The sequence below is a fragment of the Mercenaria mercenaria genome, chromosome 15, assembly GCF_021730395.1.
Source record: "Mercenaria mercenaria strain notata chromosome 15, MADL_Memer_1, whole genome shotgun sequence".
Taxonomy (NCBI): domain Eukaryota; kingdom Metazoa; phylum Mollusca; class Bivalvia; order Venerida; family Veneridae; genus Mercenaria; species Mercenaria mercenaria.
Window position 1 is genome coordinate 61608177 of NC_069375.1, and position 21690 is coordinate 61629866.

Below are 21690 nucleotides of genomic sequence, written 5' to 3' on the forward strand. Positions count from 1 at the left end.
TTTTTTTCTAAGTGAAGATGTATAACTCTCGCTTTATTAAATGAACTCCCAGATGCACTCATTCATTTGCTGATTAGCAATCTTATGGCATAAGATTTCTCTAAGCAAAGACTATTTGACATATGCACGACACAGTTAAAGCGTACAATTGGTCGGACTGGCGTAAGGTCATAGACAATTTTAAATGCAACACATATGTCTTAACGGTTGGGAACAAAATGATGCATGTCAAATGTACAGACCGGCAAACTAGAAAATAACTTTTGACACATGTGACATTAACCTTCGAAACCGGAGCCTAAATATAAAATCTGAAAAGTAGAAGCGCCGGAAACAATGCAAACAGTAAAAATTGCAGACTTGGTTTCATTAATATGCCTCACTGAGCTGATACATTGATTAAAATAACGTCAACTTGTATATTTTCTTCGCCTCAATTTCTATTTACAGTAAAATAATTAAACGTCAAACTGATAACGTGTATGTAGTAACGGTAGTGGCAAGTATATTCCGATCTTTAAAATGTATTTCAATGTATTTACAACTGTATAAACTATAGAACAAAGACTTCTGACAGAATTTCATTTCGTCACTGACACAATAAAACAACGAAATTTGTTGTATAGATCGAATTATTCCTTTATTGTCATGAAAGTTATTTGTTTCCAAGTCAAACATTTTATACATGTAGCAGGGTGTGATGAAACCTTGCTGAATATTTACGAAATCAATAACGATATGAAAAATTTTGTTTTACGAATGTTTTAAAAAATTCTATAAGTCGTCAGTACTGATGTTTTATAAAACGTAAAAGCTTTGTACCGGTATACGTTAAGCATATCCGTATGTACATAATAGTAATACATTGTAGTGCGTATGTACTTAAACAAGATAGCACCGTATTGGGGAATAAGAATGGAAAGTGACAATTTAATAATATTTTCATATTGAAAATGTATGAGATGCATTAATTTTTTAATCACTTACCTCCTTACACTCTTTACGTGTGCGTTCTTGGGCTATACACTGAAAATAGGAACATAAAGAGTAAATTTATATTAATCAATTTCTAAAATTATGGTACATTACCATCACTGAAAATGAGGGATAATTTGCGGAACGGAACAACGGAACAAGAAATATTTTCACTGATGTGATTAAGGAATGTATTTCAAGCAATGGTGAAAATTTGTTTTCTTTTTAAGATTTAAAGAGTAAAATGTGTGAAGGAAAGTTTCGCTTTTTGCAAAATATAAAATATTCCTGTCAACTTGGTAATCAGAGCTGATGAGTATCTTTTCGCTTAGAATTTTTCATATATGGCTTGAACAATAAAAATGGTGTAAATATGAAACAGTTTTGAGACTGAGTTTTCGACCGCTTCTGGAATAAGGTCAGTAATTCGGTCGAAAATGTGTTTTCTTGGTGTAGTCGAAAGAAGTCCATAATAAATAGATCCTAATTTTCCATTTTTTTGCGCAATTTCGTATAGAACGAGTGCTTTAATCACCATTTTTCACTACTAGAATACATTCTGCATGAAATGAGACGGTTTTCATGTTCATACGCCCCGCATGGCAAGTTTTGCAGATCTAAACCGGAAGTAGGTGTTTACTGCGCGGACGAGAGCAAACATGCTCCATTTTTTAGGGTAACAGACCACAACTGACTGGCATTTCACTAGGAACTACATAACCCCACTATTTTCTTTTAATTTTTTTGATTTTGTAATATGTGTAGGGAAAAGTAATGTTCTCTAAAGATACGTGAAGACGACATGAAGTTGTCGTTTTTTTTTATATAAAACAAAGAATGATTTGAATTACTGACCTTTGACCTTCTTTAATTGTTTAGTCCTTGCAGAGAAGGAAATGTAATGTTGTTTAGATGTTGATTCCATCTACTAGGATTTCTTTTATCATTTGAAAAAGTGAAAGAATTTTCATATTCGACTAACAAATGAGAAAGTTATGATCATTTAAACATTTGATCAAAATATTGATCATTATGTTTCCCTAGCAACTAAACAAAGCGGCAGATTTGTACATATCTACTTATATCTGTAAATAATTTCTCTACCTTTTCAAATTATAATAAAAAAAAACCATGTATTACATCTTACACTCAAACATATAAAATCAATCTGTTAAAAAGATTTTTGCTAAATAAAAAATTCAGCAGTGTGTAAATGACGTCATAAACACACGAAATTGTTCCCGTCATGATCAGTAATTTTCATAAGTTTCAATCTGTCACGTATTTTTTTCTCAATAGTGGTCCGATTTTAAAAAAATCTTTCAGCGTTACGAAAGGCGGCTCGAGTATGGCTTTCATATTGAATTAACTTACTGTCAGGATTTTCTTCTCCTTTAATAGTTGAAAAGGCATACATGGAATTTGAAATACTTACAGCTTTTGTGAAGAGAGGAACATGAATGACATCTTCCGGTTTTTGTAGTTCCTTGGAAAACAATCAAAAGAAGATATTCGTTAATTTCACATTAAAGGTACTTACCCATCATTTCAAAGGGAAACAACAAATACTTTTACAAACGAGTACCGCAAGTGAAAATATACATTTGTCACTCATTACAATGATTTTGTAAAAAATAACAAATTTTCTGTTGGTATTTCTTTTGAGTTGAGTATACATGTAAGTATTTCATGACTTTGTACCAAAATGGAACGAGACAATATGATTATTTTTATATTTGAAGGAACTTAGGATATATTACTTACAGCTGTAAGGACGACAGGCATTTGAAAGACACCTTCCCGTCTTTCACGTAGTAGTTCGTTGGAAAACAATCAAAAGAGGATATTCGTTAATTTCACATTAAAGGTACTTATACAGTGAACATGTAAAAAATAACAAATTTTCTTCTGGTATTTCTTTTTGAGTTGAGTATAAGTATTTCATGACTTGGTACCAAAATGGAACGAGACAATATGATTATTTTTCATATTTGAAGGAACTTGGGATATATTACTTAGAAAAAAAAACAAAAAAAAAACAAGAGTGCCAGAATGTCACAATATACGCCCGTCACAGCAAATTTCTTTACACTAGCACCTGTATTTGCAAATGGAATATAAGCTAATTATAGTAACAGCAAAGCGAAGTATTTCAAAAGAAGGGACCAGCGCATTACACTTCGTCTCATGATGGTGTACACTTGTGCTAAGTCACAGCAAAATCCCTCCATGCATGAAGTAGAAATGTTCCGGACAAAGTCATTCTTGTATCTGACCTTTGGCCTCTAAGTGTGATCTTGACCTTAGACCTAGGGACCTGGTTCTTGCGCATGGCACTCCGTCTTATGCTTGTAAAAATTTGTGCCAAGTTGTATCAAAATCCCTCAATGCATAAAGAAGAAATGCTCCGGACAAAGTTTTTATTCTTGTATCCCTGACCTCTAAGTGTGACCTTGACCTTACCCCTAGGGACCCGGTTCTTGCGCATGACACTCCGTCTCATAGTGGTAAACAATTGTGCCAAGCTACATCAAAGTCCTTTCATGCATGAAGAAGATATGCTCCGGACAAAGTTTTAATTCTTGTATCCTTTGACCTCTAAGTGTGACCTTAACCTTAGACCTAGGGACCAGGTTCTTGCGCATGACACTCACTCTCATGACGGTGAACAACTGTGCCAAGCTACATCAAAATCATTCCATGCATGAAGAAGATATGCTCCGGACAAAGTCATTCTTGAATTTTTCATTCTTGTATCCTTTGGCCTGTAAGTATGACCTTGACCTTAGACCTAGGTACCTGTCTTTTGCGCATGACACTCCGTCTCATGATGATGAACAATTGTGTCAACTTTCATTAAAATCCCTGCATGCATAAAGAGATATGCTCCGGACAAAGTCGTTCTTGAATTTGACATTTGACCTCTAAGTGTGACCTTGACATAAGACCTAAGGACCTGGTTCTTGCGCATGACACTCAGTCACATGATGGTGAAAAAGTGTGCTAAGCTTCATCAAAATCCTTCCATGCATGTAGAAGATATGCTCCGGACAAGGTCTGTGGACGCCGCCCGCCCTCCCATCCGCCCGCCAGGGGCGTTCCCATATTACGTACCGTTTTTCAAACGGGCGTATAAAAAGCATCCTACACTTACCTCACGTCTTTTTCTGAGCGATTCCAATTTGTCTGATTCTTTCTAGAATAAGATAAACATAAGTTATAAGTAAAATTTTCGCAGATAAGGTACTTATCCGTAACCGCAAAAGGAAACAACCAATACTTTCAAAAACGCCTCTAGCGGATAAAATATGTAGTCGAAGTGGCGGACGAAACATTGTTCTGTTTGCGAGTTATTTGGATATCAATCCGTGTAAGGCAAATTCAATGACCGTATAAGCAAAATACATGAAATATGTTATCTTTAAACGTGAACTTGATCTTTAGCTAGAGGTCCAAGTCTTGTGTATGAGAAAATGTCTCAGTAAGGGTATAATGTTTTATAAAAATTCATTCAAAATTCTCACTCTTAAAATGTCAAATATCAAATAACAAAAAAGTTTATATTCATATATATGTCAGTTCCTGAGTATTTTGAGTTTCCTTCCTTATAAAGAAATTTGCTCGTTAAATGACTATATAGATTTACTGGCACGTGTATTTCATAACGTTTGAAAATGATTTAATGTAGTAAAATGAAAAACAAACAAAAATATATACTTACATAATTTGTCGTTTTTTTGAAATTTCTATATGTTATATATATTATTTCGTAAAATCATATTTGACGGCGAGGATATCTTAAAAAGAGCTGTCACAGGAAACACTGCTCTCGACTATTTCGAGGCTGGATATCAAAACGGTGCATATCTAAGAATTAACTGAGATAGAGTGAACGTGCATCAAAATTTTAACCTGTAATTCTAAGTAAAAGGGGATATTTCATGACATTTTGGTGTAAGAGTTATGGCCAGTATGCCATATGATGTGGGTGATGGTTAGAAATATCTATTTTTAGTTTAAAACGCATCATCAAGTAATTACAGAGATAAAGAGAAAATGCTTCAATAATGTTTTAAAACATACACCGAGGTGTGGAAGTGAAGGACGCCGGCGCCGGGTCGGATAGGACAGCTCTCCATACTTCGTACAGTCGAGCTAATAAGCTCTGACGACTTCTGTTGTGACGAGATATGAAGGGGCTAAACCTACATAAATAATATTTGGACATAAAAGTTCCGATACTATGCACATTTCCGCCTTATGTTAATGACATAAATCAAGTTTCATTTAGATTTGATGGAGGCTGTAGAGTCGAGTACGCAGTCTGAAAGTGTAATTGGGGCTGGGGCGCACTATATGCTTTCCGAGTGTTTGACACATGGGCATAAAAAAGCAAAGCGTTTTGATGTTACCACGATTGTGGACACATACTTAAATGTTTCTTTCTTTTTTGCTTTGTTCGATTTTATGTCGCCCAAACATAATTTAGGCCAGATTTAAGGCAATACCTTAATGTTTCTATAGAGATTAAACAGCCACGGGCGGACTCCTGGTTAACCATTTGGGTAGCTGTCTCACCAGCTAATCAAGGAATTGCCGATAGGGCTTGTTATTTATTGTCAACTGTCATAACTGTCGAGTTAAATGTTGAGATCATAGATTATCTGATACATACCTTCTGTAAAAAACAACACTTAATAATGATTGTGTACGCTATGCAGATAATTGTGACAAGGAAAAGGTTTTAATTGTATGGTACCTCCTCCGATGACGGTTTTGAAGATATATCCTCATGTCTGCCTGTCTGGCAAGCCGTGCCTTGAGACATCCACCTCCTTAGTAGTTTTTCATCACCATCCCTAAATAATGCAATCTCAAAACTAATAAAAGCAGTTATGTTCAATGATTAACAAATAAATTTTCAAGATATGCTTATCAGTATTTCGATGAATTGATGCCGTTTCATGATATCTAAAACTGCTTATATACAAAAGAAAAAGAAAAGTGAAAGTCTCGTAAATCATGGGGACTTCTGACTTTTAAAACGAAATATGAAAAGTTAAGGGTATATTGTCAGAGTTGCGACTACTGTCTAGATAATAATAAATTACTATACATGTAGTCTGAATAACGTCCACTAACTTCTATCTATCTCATGATCTTTTCTGTCACTATTAATAAAATTCATATAAGTCATGTTTTATAAATCGCATGATATGAAGGCATCAGCAAGCACATGCAAGCATCGGTACCGTAATGATTCAGTCAGTATAGGATTGCTGGCCGCTTTCACAAACTTGAAGAGTATGTTTTAAGACAGCATTTTCTTTGATCTCATAATGTGTATTAAACTAACACTAAACTTGAATGCATAAATACAGACTATTTCATATAATATTGTCGTTTTACCTGTTTCAAGAAATATAATACACTAATATCTACACAACAAATCTCCTACATATAACACTTTCTTATGCCTTATTTAAATCTACACCCTTGACAGGTTTCTAAACGACTATTTGAAACGAATCTTGTTCACATTTGTTTGAATACTTTTCTAAAAACCTTATGAAAACTTTACGTAAATGAAATAATACATACCTGTTTTCTGATGCCTTATGTTCAAGTGTGTCCCTATAGTTTGTCTGAAGTTCTTCTTTTGAGGACAAGGACATTTTAGACATTGGGTTCAGATAGTCCTTCTATAAAAGAAGAAGTCAGAAAACTCTGTCCACCTCCTACATAAAGAGAGTTTATCTGGACACTATTGTTTGACAAATAGTAGAATAGATATTTTCTCAAGCCTATGTCGTCAATCATTCGCATTATCATGTGGATGCAATGTATGAAGTTTCATTCAGTTTTGATGGGTAATAACAGAGACATGATCTTTCTGAGAATCTTTGATAAGTTAAACGCAGACGCCGAAGATATCGTAATAAGCTCTGACGGCTTTCGTCGTGGAGAGACATAAAGGAGCCAAACTTATAAAAAGGTAATTGGACTTAAAATGGCCGTTGCTATGAACATTCCCGCTTCATGTTTATGTCATAAATCAAATTTCATTCAAATTTGATGGAGACTGTAGGATTCGTGTAACACAGTCTGAAAATGCAATTGAGGGACGGAGGCACCTTTCAAACCCTATATGCCTTCCAGGTGTTTGGCATCGGGGCATGGAAAGACAAAATGTTTTGATTTAATCACGATTGTAAAAGATAAAAGGTTTTATGTTTCTTTATTTCCTTTGTTGAGTTCAAGTCGCCTAAACACAATTTAGGCAATGTTAAATGGCGAAGGAAGAACCTAGTTGTTTCATGTAGACATTATAACAGCCATGGGTTGGCTCCTGGTTTAGCAAGATGTTGATGACGTGTACAAGTTTTATTAATTTCAGTTGCAGGGAAAGTGTATAAAGCGTTACATACACAATGATCTGATGAAGTTGTAATAGTATAAGGGACAATAAGTATAATATTTAGATAAAAATCCCAATAATAAAAATGTACACGTGATATACAGAAATGAAGATGAACCTTGGATAAGCGATCAAGAATGGGGGACTGGGCTTCTCAAAAGTGTTTTATAAATCTTAAACGTTTTTTTTTTCGCATTGTTAGTTCTTTTATTTCGTTTGTTTGTTTGTTTTGGGTTTAACGCCGTTTCTTCAACAGTTTTTCAGCTATTAAACGGCGGGCACTTAAACGAACCAGTGTTCCTTGGTTCTCTTCTAGTACAAACCTATTCTCCGCAAGTAACTGCCAACTTCTCCACATTAATCAGTGATAGACGACAAATGATTTCAAACACAATGTCTTTTATCAAAGCGTTACGGAAAATATAAGCCTCGCCTAGGGTTCGAACTCACGACCCTGAAATCCGTAGATCTGCGCTCTTTCTATTGAGCTAATCGGGTGGGCTTTTTCCTTGTTCACTGTTGTCTTGTTACCGTCTGCCAGTGTGAACAATTGTACAAAGTTTGGTCCAGATTAAGTGACTGTTTGCTAAAATATAATCCGGGACAAGTTAGATATTACATTATCTTGAGTGAAAAGATAGGTCACAACGTCAACCCCTCGAGAAACATTAGTAAACCTTTTCAGGCAACATGTTTACAAGATATACACGAGAGCAGTTCTGGATGGTTGTTTTATTATAAAGTCTGTATAAATACTTCTAGATGACACATTTTTGGCTTGATCTGCACAAAACCTGACCAGAGCATTATACAGTGTTTGAAAATTTGAAAACTGATTATCTTTTGTCAAATCTAGGTTACTAGGTAATATCATAGAAGAAACATGTAAACACTGAAGAGGCAGCATTTTCAAGTTTGTTTGCGCAAAACCCAGTACATGTATTTTCATTAGTATGCTGCTGAAGTAAACACCAGTCACTTGGTCAGATTATATTGAACATTTTAAACACTTTAGATGCTACAGTTTTGATATGTTCTAAAAGAAGCTTGATCATACTCTTTGTCTTAAGTTTGCAAACTCTAGCTAAAGTTAGAACTTGGTTATCCGCAATACAAAAAAATGATCAAAGGTCAAATCAGAGAAGAAAACTGATTAAATCTTAAGAGGTCACATTTTCTTATTTCTCTAAATGAAACCTGGTCAGAAATAAAAGACATAACGACCTAGTTTTCAACCCGGTTTAACCAGGCCCGAACTTTGCCTGTATTTTACCATAAGATTTCAAAAATATCAATTAGACAATCTGGTCTGTATCTACTTGAACAATGTTTTTTTTCTACTTTTACGTTTGATACTAAGCTCATTCCAGATGAAAACTTGTACTAGATTTTACAAAGACGTAAATTCTGTCCAAATTTCATGTCAGTCAGATAATATAATATTATGGCATTTCGTATTTGAGCATTGATTTGTTGCAGTCCCACCGTATATGATGCCAGATGATGCTTTGACCTAGTCGCATCGTATTGTTTACAATTCCAAATTTGTCATATTTCATTAAGGCACACATTTTGCCTTCATTTTATATAAATGGGGAAAAGAATGTAGTCCCTAGAGTTAAAGTGATGTTTATATATAATATGTTGTCTGATGATCTAATTAATGAACAAACATGACATATTTTCGAATTCGATATTCACCTTATGCTACAGACCAAAAATTAAAGCCCTAGATTATGTTGTTTTGTACAAGACGATGTTCCTACGTAAGTCTAAATAAACCATACTACCCCAAGGGCGGGTTCATATTTGATCCTAGGAAGATATTTTGAAGACTCTTGGTAGAGAACCACTAGATGATGCTATATACCGATTATCAAAGCCCTACGCCCTGTGGTTTTGAAAATTACTAAAAATACATGGAGGAACTGTGAAACATGTTGCCACGTTGTCACACGACACATATTAATATCATAGCAGTCTTCAATAAAACCCGCCACCTGCAAGTATCAACTACATATTTTAAAATGCTCTTTTCGTTACATGACTTATATACATTATATATCAAAACAGATATACATGAACAACCTTAGTAGATATTTTCCGTTTCCCGTCATCAAGCCAGAAGAACACTTATTAATTTCTTTAACTTGATCAAATATGTATCCATTTCTATATTAAAGAATTAAAAATTAACAGCTACTTACCACAGTTTTTAATTTTTGGAATTGTCCTTGTTGTCGTTCTTCTCTCATTTTTTGATGTTGTTTTTTCGTCTGAAGTAAGATAAATGAAAAATAAATCAACAACAAAAAAAAAAAACAACAAAAAAAAAACAAAAAAAAACAACAACATTATATCAGTTTTTGTACTGTTTGTTTCACATGTTTTGTATAATTCTAACCACCTATCAAATAAGAACAAAAGAGAAATAATATCTTTGAGATACATGAATCATTTTGCATTATTTCCCGTTCTTATCTGTATATAAAATTGTTTTGTATGTAAAAAATGTATCCATTTTGCATGATAAGCTAAAAGTGAGAAAAAAGTTAACAAAACACATTCATTCAAAACTCTAACTCTTAAATTAGTAGATTTAATCACATGAGACCAAACACACATATAAAAATACAAAAAGCTGGAAGTTAAAGTTACTTTCTGAACCAGCAAGTTTTTCCACAAAAGGTTTAATTTGAAAAGGGGGATGAATTGATAATCAGTATCTGGCTATATCACAACAAATGTGTGAAGATGTACAAATTCTAAGAATTAACAGCGAGTTACTGCAGCGGTCTCTTCTAATTCCTTCAATTGAATTGTTTTTCGTTCTTTTTCTCTCATTGCTTCATGCTGATCTTTTGTCTGTAGAATTATATAAGTTAGGTAAATGAAAATAAGAATAATAAAATAGCATTTTATTATAAATATTTAGTTATTTATAAATTATATGTACATAAAACGTTTATTGCAGGAAAAAACTTCCAGTGCGAACATTAGAGGTCAAATACTAATCATGACAGATGGAAAAGCGACGGCACCGTTTCGTCTATCTACGGCGATAAAAGTGTTCTACGTGCTTCGAATGTCAACAAAAATTACAAAACTGTATGACTGAATGAAATAAAGTTTAAGAATTTCAGTCATATTCTCTCATTGCAATAGATACAAAAGGTGGCATCTTTTTGAACATTTTGAACACTCCTCATATTGTCAAGACTTTAATGCTTATTGTAAAGTGATAAATGTTTATTAGCTAAATGACTGAACATTCGAAATTAGAATCTGCATCTCTTGACCTAATGCATGAACTAAACATGTACTATTCAGATATTTACCCTAATCAAGAAAAAAAAATCTGTTTAGAGTAAAATTGGTGTGTGAACACCCTATGGCATTCTAAATCCTGTCCATGATATATCAGTGCAATGGAAAAATATACTATCTATGTTTCCTGTCATACAGTATAACACAATGATGCATATAACTGTGCAGAAATTGTTGTCTTTAGTTTTCTCATATTTTTAAATATTTTTCTAATACTTTGACACATATATATGGGTAGCAGAGATCATATTCTCTCCAGAAGTTGCTTTCTGAACATTTTTCAACAATCATCCATTTATTGACATATTTCACCACAAATTTGTTACACTTTCCCATAGAGTATAAAATGATTTGATCTTCACTCATTTTCTTTACAAATTGCTCACCATTAAATAATTTTCATGAATTTTCATGCCTAGAGGTAACAAGTGCATGGTTTGCATGAGCTTTTATGTACATAGGCATCTACGCCTACAATTATGTTTAAGCGGAGTTCTCTCCATTTTTTTTTCACAATATTTTATCCAGGATCATATTTTCTGTTCACATAACTTTTTCTTTTCAAAATGATATTTGAAACATTTTTTAGACTGTGTACTTTGATACAGTTAGGTACACACATATATAAAATAGGTAGTACCCACTTAAAGTTTGTAGTTTTAGTTCTAGTGCCAATATATACAAAGTGCGTTGGATCAGAAGTTTGTACTCTATTATTCAATGTCATATTTCGCCCATGAGCAATGTGACTGCCCTAAATAATTTATAAGGACAGATTTCTCGGAAGCGCAGAGCACCAAAAAAAAAAAAAACAGCCTCAGAGCCACGCATTTGCAAAGTGGGTCCACAACAAAAAGAAGCTGTAACATAAGAATATCACTGACGGGTTGCTTCAAAAATCCAACAAGTAAATTCTAATTTTATGTATAATATAGAAAAAAGGGAGAGGAAGGGGAATGAGGTAGGAGAGGGGGGAGAGGTTGAAGGGGAAAGTAGAACAAGGATAAATACTCAAATGGTAATGCTACGTTCCTTAATCACAGTTGTGTATCATACTTACCTGTGAACGTATCCCCAAGATATTGAACGGAAATGAATTATGTCAAGTCGATTTAATTCTATGGATAATAGTGTTCATTTAAGTCGTTGATAGGGGCTTGCACATTTCATGAATTTATTTATTCAAAAATCTTATTTTATGTATTTTTGGTTGCAGTCTATGCTTCTAATAGATTAAGTTAACCTTTGACCTACTAGCCACTGAATTTGTTTGGGTAACATATTGCCCATGAGAAATTTGCCTGTTGTGTTTGTTTTAGTACAAATGACTCCGAAGATATTTAGCGAAAATTTAGTAGCTAAAATACATATTCTATACGGACACAGGGTGTTCTCCCACTGATACATTTATCATTAGAAATCAGTGGTAATAATTCAACTGTTTGCGGTCATAAGGGGAAGTAGGCTACGCATTTTTCTTTTATAAAGGATTCGTTATTCTAGGCCATATACTTTTTAACCTATGAGCATCACAAACAAACAATCTACTTTTCTAGCTATTTTAAGGGCCGTTATTCTGTAATTAGCACCAAAATGTCAAGAAGAACGCCGAGTGTGCAACGCCAAATCATTAAAAAAAACTCATGCAAGGTTTCATCAGTTTATACGAAATACTTTCTGTGCTAAGCGAAAAATCTAGAAACAGGGGGAGGCCAAACGAAAACTAGGAATTGCGCAAGTCCATTCCATGCTAGACACTCATGCAACGTTTCAGCAATTAATTTCAAATACTTCTGTGCTAGGTACGCCACAAGGTAAAAATGGGCATTTTTGACTATTTCAGGATGCATAATTATTGAAACAGGGGACGGAGCCAGGCAAACACTAAGAGTTTAAACTGAGTTCATATCATGAAAAAGACTCGTGCATGGTGTCATAAATCTATATCAAATTCTCTTTGAGTTAGGCGCGTCACAATTTTTGGCGGACGGACGCAAGCACGAACAGACGGACGAACACACGAACAATACCAAATTTATATGCTCTCTCCATTGAGTGATGGAGGTAAAAAACACACATAAAAGTTGTCTTTTTAGAAAAAGAAAAACAATTGATGCCATTTTTAAGAATGTAAGAGGTGTTGATTTTGATAACTTCAATATCGCACACATTCCCCTAGAATCGACGTTATTGTGTTTTGTTCCCTCATTTTGTTTTCTGTGGTTAATTCTTTCTGGATATTGTAGTGTATTTTCAGGATAGAGATGCAAATTAATGAATGCATTTGATGAGATATGTTAAAGTTTTGAAATGTTATTGTATATAATCATAAATGATTGTAAAAAGTTTCTCATAAAACTAAATGAAATTTTGTATCTTAACACAATTTGTTGAGTTGATAATATCTTATCAGAAAGTCTAGTTTAGATAATTCTGTTAGTTATAAAAACCGTTGAAAATGTGGCTGTGGTTAGTGGGGATATTCTGACCCCTAGAATAAGGTAGAAATCGTGAATATGTGAACAAACTTTTATTGTTTTAGAAACATAACTCAAAATATCATTGTAAAATTAATATTAAAAAGTCGATTCTGAAACAGTCTTGAAAAATGTCATAAGTAATAGATGTTTGTTTGACATACGGTAGAAAGCGTTACTAACGGTCCTAAAATGAACGTAAATATGACTTTAGTAGATGAAATTTTGCCTTATTTCTAGGTCATATAATAAAAAAAACCCAGGGGACTTGCAGAAACTAGCCGACTGACGAAAATACTGTATTATAGGAAAAAGTAACATTAACCTTATAATCTATAGAAATATAAGTATTTTGCTTATACAATATACAGTTCATGAACAAGGGTTGAGTTGTTCGAAGCTTTAACCGGCTGTGAAACTAATGACTGGTTAAATTTCAATTCAAAATATAAGTCTTGGTGGGAAACACTAATTTGATATTTTGATTTTACATTGAAGACTTTTTAGCGTTCACAATCTTTTAACTGATACATTTGTTTTTCTATGTCTTCTAAAATGTTGAAAAGTAGTCCTATTTAACCAACCGTTAGCTAAATCGTCTGCTAAAGTTACAAACAACTAGGTACTGATTAATGGCCTCCAGTTCCTACCTTCCATAAGGGGATTTCATATATCTTAACCTAATGTTGTCATAAGAATACTTGTAACATTGAAATTCAATAAAAGAACTTCATATTAGCCAAAACAACTTTTAAAGTAAGTGTTTTTGAATATATTTTGTACTTTTCAAGCTAACTCAGGGTCTCTCTTTCTGACTAACGAAAGCACAGATAAAAAGTTCCCTTGCATTAAAACTAAGGTAGGGGAATAATTATCAAAAGCAAATTATTAAAGATTACAATGTCCGCTCATAGTTGTTTTGTGTATACATTTTCATAGACACTTCTCAGCTATGACATATGGATCATAACATAAGATACATACCCTTTGTGCACTCGTATCCATAGTATCAATAACTTCTTGCTTTTGATGAAAGGTATAATAAGAAATTGTTTGTGAAAATGTTAAATTAAAATCGTACGTAGGACGTTTCCGGTACAAATACGTTTCATATACTATAAATGTGTACTTTAATTCAAAAATGACCATCTGTAAAGCATCAAAATAATAAAAGATTCAGGTTGCTTGTAAAAAAAGCTGACGTCATTAGCAACAAAGTGTATAATTTGAAAATGATAAAGAGTATCTGGTCAAAGCACAAAACGACTTGTCCGGACAAATCACAATGCTAACACTAAATCTTAATCACTGCTGCGTTTCTATCTTACCATGTTTCCTTTACAATCATGATTGTTCGTGTGTTTGTTTGTGTTGTATTTAACGCCGTTTTGAAACAGTATTTCATTCATGTAACAGTGTTCCTGGATTCTGTACTAGTAAAAACCTGTTCTCCGCATGTAAGTGCCAACTTCCCCACAAACATTATCAGATGTGGAGGTCGGATGATTTCCGACACAATGTCTTTTATCAAATGGTCACGGAGAACATGAGCCTCGGGGGCCTCCATTAAGGTCGCTGACTTCAAATCACTTGCCCCCCATCGATGTGGGTTCGAGTCTCACTCGGGGCCTTGAATTCTTCATGTGAGGAAGTCATCCAGCTGGCTTACGGAAGGTCGGTGGTTTGAAGCCAAATGACCAAATAAGCGGCTCTGGACGTTGACTCTTCATGACAAACATTTGTAACAAGTAACTTGAAAATCCTTCACTCAAATTATATGTTCGTGGTGACTACTGTCCGTAAAAATGACAAGTACTCATGACAAACATATTTCTATATCACAACGTAAGACTTAACAATTACTTACTGCAATGTTCGTTTGTAATTCTTGCAACTGAGCTTGTCGTCGTTCTTCTTTTTTCTTCATTTTTTCATGTTGTTGTTTCTTCTTAAGAAATAAATAAAGTTAGATGAATGAACTATGAGATAAAAACATTTCTTCTATCTACTAATTCTTAATGTAGAATATTCTTTTTAGCATACTTAACACAATATTTTTGCTTGTTTAAACACTTGTTTTTCAGTCAAACTGACATATATTTAGTGATAATCGGATATACATATAAAACGTTTCATTACAATGTATAATCCATTTTGGATACATACTGAAAAGTGATATAGTAGCGCAGGTAGTGGCTAAAGCCTGTACGCTTCATTATATACCTTCTTTCTAGTTAAAGTTTTAAGTGTTTAATTGAAATAATTCCATTCCATGTTTCATGTGGAGTTATGTTAACTGAAACAGAGAGTATTGCACTGTCTGTGGGAGAACTAATTTCCAAATACGATTAAACGATTAAACCTGTAGAAAAGCAGTTGTTTTATTAGACTATATAACATATCACCATAATTTAATCTAATTTAAAGCATGTAGATTATATACTAAGGGTAGAAGCTCGATAAAAAAAACCTATAAACGCGTTTTCTAGCTTCATTTTTGCTAGTCGGAAACGAATAAATATTCAGTGCGTATCATTATCGAGTAGACCGTCCTCAGATCGCAGAAAGGATTAGTGGAAAACTAGATATTGCTAATTTAAAAAGAACAAATTTTCCTACCACGCTTCATTAAAACTGAAAGGTGAATTGATATGCAATATCCGCCAGAAGCACAAACATGTGCTTGGGATGGACAAAAAACAACAACAACAACAAATGTTAAACAATACTATGTTTGCGATACAAATCCATTGTTTTGGAAAAAATAGCAGGAATTGATATAAAAATGTTTTCATTCCCAACGGCAGTCCTGTGAGATTTAATGACCTCTAAAGCAATAGAGGCCAAAAGTCTTTTTGTAAGCCTAATGGTTATTCAGTTATGGAGCGAACTCCATTCAAGTATCAAGAAACCTTGACCTTTCATACTCAAAATAATATGGGTCATCGATTGATCAAACAAAGTTATTTTAAGAGGTCTAATGGGTGAAGACCCCTTAAAAATTATTTTGGGCGACGTTTCTTCAGGCCAATGATTAGCATCAGAGTCAGGGGAAATTTCTCCATTTAAATAAGAACAGGAAAATGCTGAAAATTTGCATAACTAGCTTAAGTTATTTAATATTTATTTCAGAGCAGACATTATAAGCAGACAAACAGTCAGACATACAGAAAAGACAAAATCAATATATATAGGTAATATGTAGGAAAACAAAGTAATCAAGTCATATTGATTTGAATTTGGTACGGTTGGCGAGTTTCTCCAATATACTGAACGAAGCCATTTGCTAGTTTGACATTATCTTTACAATTACAATACTGAAGACATCTTCCTAAAATGAAGCAGAAGTTTATCTCAATGTGTTGCTAATAACACATCAAAAACAGCACATTTTGCAAAAGGAATATTTACATGCATTTTACTGATACATCCCAATATATTAAAAGTCAAGGACATACAAATCGTTTAAGAAACTGAATAAAAAAATACAAAGGTGTAGATTTTCAGTTTTGATGTGTTACATCACACAAATATTAATGTTACTTTTTTGATACGACACGACAACGAAATGATTTTGCCGTTTTACATTTTTCCCTTAGCTTCATTTTTGCTTGTTTGTATTTCTAGACAGTATAGTGCATTTTTGTACTGTAGTCAAAACTAAATAGATTCATTTGAAGGCATATTTAGAATATATTAAAATTTTGAAAGTTTTCAACAACAGATTGCACAGACAGCTGTTAATCAAAACGATACTTAAAGCACTATCTAAGACATTGACAAACAACAAGTGGCGGCTAATCTGTTTTGCTAAGGACATTTCTGACTTCGCCTCATACTTGCAAGGTCTATGTTACATATGTTGGGTTCGCAGAATAAGTTTCAGATTTAAAATTGTAGTGTTTAATATTTTTGAATCTAGCTTTCGACCTAGGTACGTTTAGGATATGCATATACTCATTATGTAGGGTTTAACGATCAATTTTCTTACAACATGAAAAGAGGTTCTTGTCAACAGGTTTGTACAATTTGGTTCGGACACGTTTAATATTCGTACCAAAAGACTGGATAGTTATTATGCAAAGAGAGTATCTGAAATAAGCTTCATCCAAGCGATCAAGGCGCATTAACTATAAGTACGGTTAAGGGGTCAAGTGGTTCGTAAATACAAATACAAATACAAATACATGGCATTTATATAGCGCAAAAATTATAAAATATTCTATTGCGCTTTACAATTACATAACACACATTTAACATTTAAAGATTTGGACATATATAAATACTATTTTACACCACTTCTGAATATTTTGTATTTTAACAAGACTACACTCATTGTTCATAAAACTGCCTAAATAAATGTGTTTTCAGTTTTGATCTAAAGCTGGCTTCAGACTGAATGTTTTTCAGATAGCTAGGCAGATCGTTCCACCATTTGGGACCAGCGACCGCCATAGATCTGTCTGCTAGTTTTGTTCGCCGTCTAGGGATGTTAAAGTTAGTGTCACTTTGTGAGCGAAGTCTGTATCGTTGTCGAGTAGGTACAAACATTTCCCTCAGATATACTGGAGCTGTACCATTGATGACACGGAAGACTATTACTAAAACTTTGAACATGACTCTAGCCTTAACTGGAAGCCAGTGTAATTCTTTCAGAAGTTCGGTACTTGGTTTTTCATAGGAAGCATTCTTGACTACTCTAGCGGCATGATTTTGGACTCGCTGTAGTTTATTGATTTGGTAGGCTGGAATTTCTGTAAATAAACTGTTGCAGAAGTCAATGTGAGAATGAACCAATCCATGCACTAATGATTCAGTTGACTTCTGTGTGAGATGTTTCCGTATAGCCCTAAGGTTTCGTAACTGTACATGAGCTATCTGACACTTTTTCTGAATGTGATGGTCAAAGTTGAGTGTTTTGGTCATAGTTACACCTAGGTCTCTGACGTGATCGACGCATTTTACGTCACACCCACCAACGTTTACACTTGTGATGTCCAATTTCGCTAACTGTTGTCTTGTTCCATACATAATAATTTCAGTTTTAGACTGATTCATTTTCAGTTTGAAGGTTGTCATCCATTTTATGATTTCATTTAGACAACTGTCGAGTTGTTGAAGAACAGTTGTCTCATTTTGAGAATTTCCCGCTTGAATTTTTAACGCAATCTTGTGGTCGTCCGCGTATCCATAGAGATCAGCTGGATATTTCTGCACCACTCGGTTAAGAGCCGATATATACAGGGTAAAGATCACAGGTCCGGCACAAGAACCCTGCGGGACACCAAACCTTAGTGGCTCCGTGTCAGATGCTGACTGTTCGACTAAAACTTTCATTGTTCTGTTCGTGAGATAAGATTCTATCCATTTCAAGGGAGTGCTATGTATACCAAAGTCGTCTTGAAGGATTTGAATCAGTATCGGGATATCGATGGTATCGAACGCTGCACTCATGTCGATCATGACCACGATTGTTATTTGATTTTCATCTATGGTTTCCAAAAGATCATTATACATTTTGACCATTGCTGTTTCAACCCCATGATAAGTTCTATAGGCACTTTGGTAAGCTGGGAGGAGATTGTTAGCTTCAATATGCTTGTTGATTTGATTTAGTGCAGCTTTTTCAAGAATTTTGGAGAGGAATGTTAAATTTGACACTGGGCGATAGTTTTGCAGTTCAAGCGGGAGACCTTTCTTCTTCAACAAAGGTTTTATCACAGCACTTTTCCATTCATCAGGGAACACACCAGATAGCAGTGATCGATTTACAATTTCTGTCACAACGGGAACAAGTTGTGAAAAATGCTCCTTTAATTTCTTAGTTGGTATCACATCAAGTTCACAAGTTGTAGATTTTGATGCATATACAAGTTTCAAAATATCGTTTTCGGAAAGTGGTTTGAACGCAGTAAATGTATTCATAGTCACAGGTGGATTTGAGTAGGAAGAATTACCATTGGGTGTTTCAGTTGATATGTTGTCAAGATCATTTCTCAACTTGATTATTTTATCAGCAAAGTATCGTAGAAAGTCATTTGCCAAAGATACTGCACTTGTGTGTAATGGGAGCGGATTGTCTTTCGACATTCTCAGTAAATCGGATGTTACGGCATACAGCTTTTTGATGTTTCCTTCTGCTTCTCAAATCTTGTTCTGGTAATACTCATCCTTGGCCCTAGAAAGCTCAGCGCTATATACATTTCTTACACCACTATACACTTTCTTTGAAAGGTCAGATTTGTCATTCATAAAGATTTTTTCTATTGATCGTTTGTATTGTTTCAGCTGTTTTAGGTATCCAGAGTACCAAGGAACTGTCGGTCTACAGAGAATAGTTCTTTCCTTTAGGGGGGCATGTTTCTGAACAATGTCGGACGTGATTCTAGTGAACTCAGACACAAGATCATTGACATTGGAAGTGTTCACTACAATTTCATTTAATTGACCGAATTCTGATTGTAATATGTCACTTGATACAGATTTCCAATTGCGAGATTTGATTTCTTTCCTGATCAAGGGAGGGCGACACTGTTCAATGTTACAACTTACAAAGCAGTGGTCAGAGATGTAATAGTCTGGCAAAGGTTCTGAGACATTCACACGTTTGTCTTCTAGCTTTGAGAAAGATTCAGATGTATTTGGGCGAAATGTATGCATCATACAATTGAACGTGTGGTTTATTATTTAATGATCCTCTCTGAAAGTGATTTTATCAAGACAAGGAACTGCCTGTCTACCGTACAGGAGGTTTAGAAACACAAAATTGTTTTGATGCAATTTGTTTGGTTTGAAACAATCAGTTATGTGTCCGATCCTGGAGGTTTTTTTTATTCCTATTGGAAAATCAGAAAAAGTCTTATACATAAGATATAATGGTCTCTCCAGCATTATAAAGAATGTCAAATAGTTTGTCTCTACAGTTTAAGACGAACCCGACTTAGTAGACCAACTTCATTGCTCGGGGTATAAATGCGTAGAAATATCTCAATATCTTGACAATATTTAACCAGATGTGTGCAACAATAGGACACTAGTTTCACCACTTCCTGCCACTGGACTTGTCATCCCCGAAATATTGCAAAACAAAATGTACACATTTAACAACTTTATAGATAGTACTAAATGTCAAATACTTGAAAGTGTGTAATCTTATCGCCAACTGATTTTATTAAAGGCTAGACATTTAAGCCTTTAAGATAGAGTTGTGTAACTTGTCTTTTGAAGTCATCACATAAATTAAATATGATATGCTCTGCTCTTTTTGAATTATTTCTCTGACTGTTAGATACCTTACTCTTAACAGTGAATCACAGAAGGAGAGCCGTTGTTTAAACATATTACACTAAAGCTTTTTAATTGTAAAGAATATAAGCAAATAAATGTAGAGATCGAAAAACCGTTTACGTAACTTTAGGGAAAAAATCCGTGGTTTGACAATTATCACCTGCTTTGAGAGCACTCATGAGAGTCAAATATCATACTATTGTGTTACATTACTGCAAAGAAGAAATCATGAAATCATGAAACACCTAGATCTCGTACACTTAATACATATTACATCTCTGTACCACTCAATTTTAGATAGTGTTCGTCAAGACGGTATAAACGTGTAAGTTCCAAACAGAAATATCAATCAGCTTTTAATAACAGACATGTGAGAACTTTGAGTATACATATACAGTGTATGGCCAAGACTGCTGATTCAAGACCTCCCAGGAAGATTTATTGCCTTACAAACATTTATCATATTGAAAATTAACAAAATGACTTTCATTCTCTTAAAACCACATAATTGCTATAAATCAGGTTTCTTATATTTGTAAAAAAAACCCGCATGATCTATATTTGTGACTCAAGAATGAACAGACAGGTGTCTGGTGCGTACTTTTCAGATACCCCTGTTTACGTGAAAGAACCAAATATATACTTTAAAGCTATAACAAAATGCATCGTATTCCGTTGGTTACTAAAGGACAGACAGACAGATAGGCAAAGAAACAGACTCTAAATCTGCTATAAATGTATAAAAAATCAAAGCCCTGAAAGGACTGATAGTTAGTGCTTACTGAGCGATATTTCAACCGATACACTTAAAGAATTAATATGTCATTGTGCATAGACAGGTCATTATTTGAACAATGTTGGTAGAGGTTCACTAGACAATGCTACATGCTAACTATCTAAGCTCTGTGCATTGTGGCTCAAGACAAGAAGACTTGTAAATGTACTCCCTTTACATCTCTTTGTGAAACTAAGTTTACCCCAGGGTCGAGTCAATTTCAACCTTAATCATAACTCTAGAGAGGAGTGATTCCTAATATTTCGAATGTGAATATAAAGTTCATAATTATTCTAGAATCCGTTGCTGCTTGTTTTCACTGTTTAAAACAGAAGTCCTCAGTGGCTCACAAACTCACACTTCAAAAATTGGAAGCTGAAAAACAATGTTTGTCTTAACAAAAATGTTATGAAATCTGTTACAACTGACAC

At 34.1% G+C, this 21690-nt stretch overlaps 1 protein-coding gene across 1 annotated transcript in view; it reads right to left on the reverse strand.

The window, feature by feature from the left end:
* Positions 1 to 15167, reverse strand: part of LOC123562358 (trichohyalin-like) — a 34432-nt gene extending 19265 nt beyond the window's left edge. Inside the window, exons 1-7 of the mRNA XM_053525399.1 lie at positions 15065 to 15167; positions 9601 to 9669; positions 6577 to 6677; positions 5735 to 5834; positions 4130 to 4171; positions 2411 to 2461; positions 988 to 1026 (exon numbers count right to left, since the gene is read on the reverse strand). Of these exons, the coding sequence (XP_053381374.1) occupies positions 988 to 1026; positions 2411 to 2461; positions 4130 to 4171; positions 5735 to 5834; positions 6577 to 6677; positions 9601 to 9669; positions 15065 to 15124 (462 nt within the window). The 5' untranslated portion in view covers positions 15125 to 15167. The remainder of the gene's footprint in view (positions 1 to 987; positions 1027 to 2410; positions 2462 to 4129; positions 4172 to 5734; positions 5835 to 6576; positions 6678 to 9600; positions 9670 to 15064) is intronic.
* Between the last annotated feature and the right edge of the window lie 6523 nt (positions 15168 to 21690).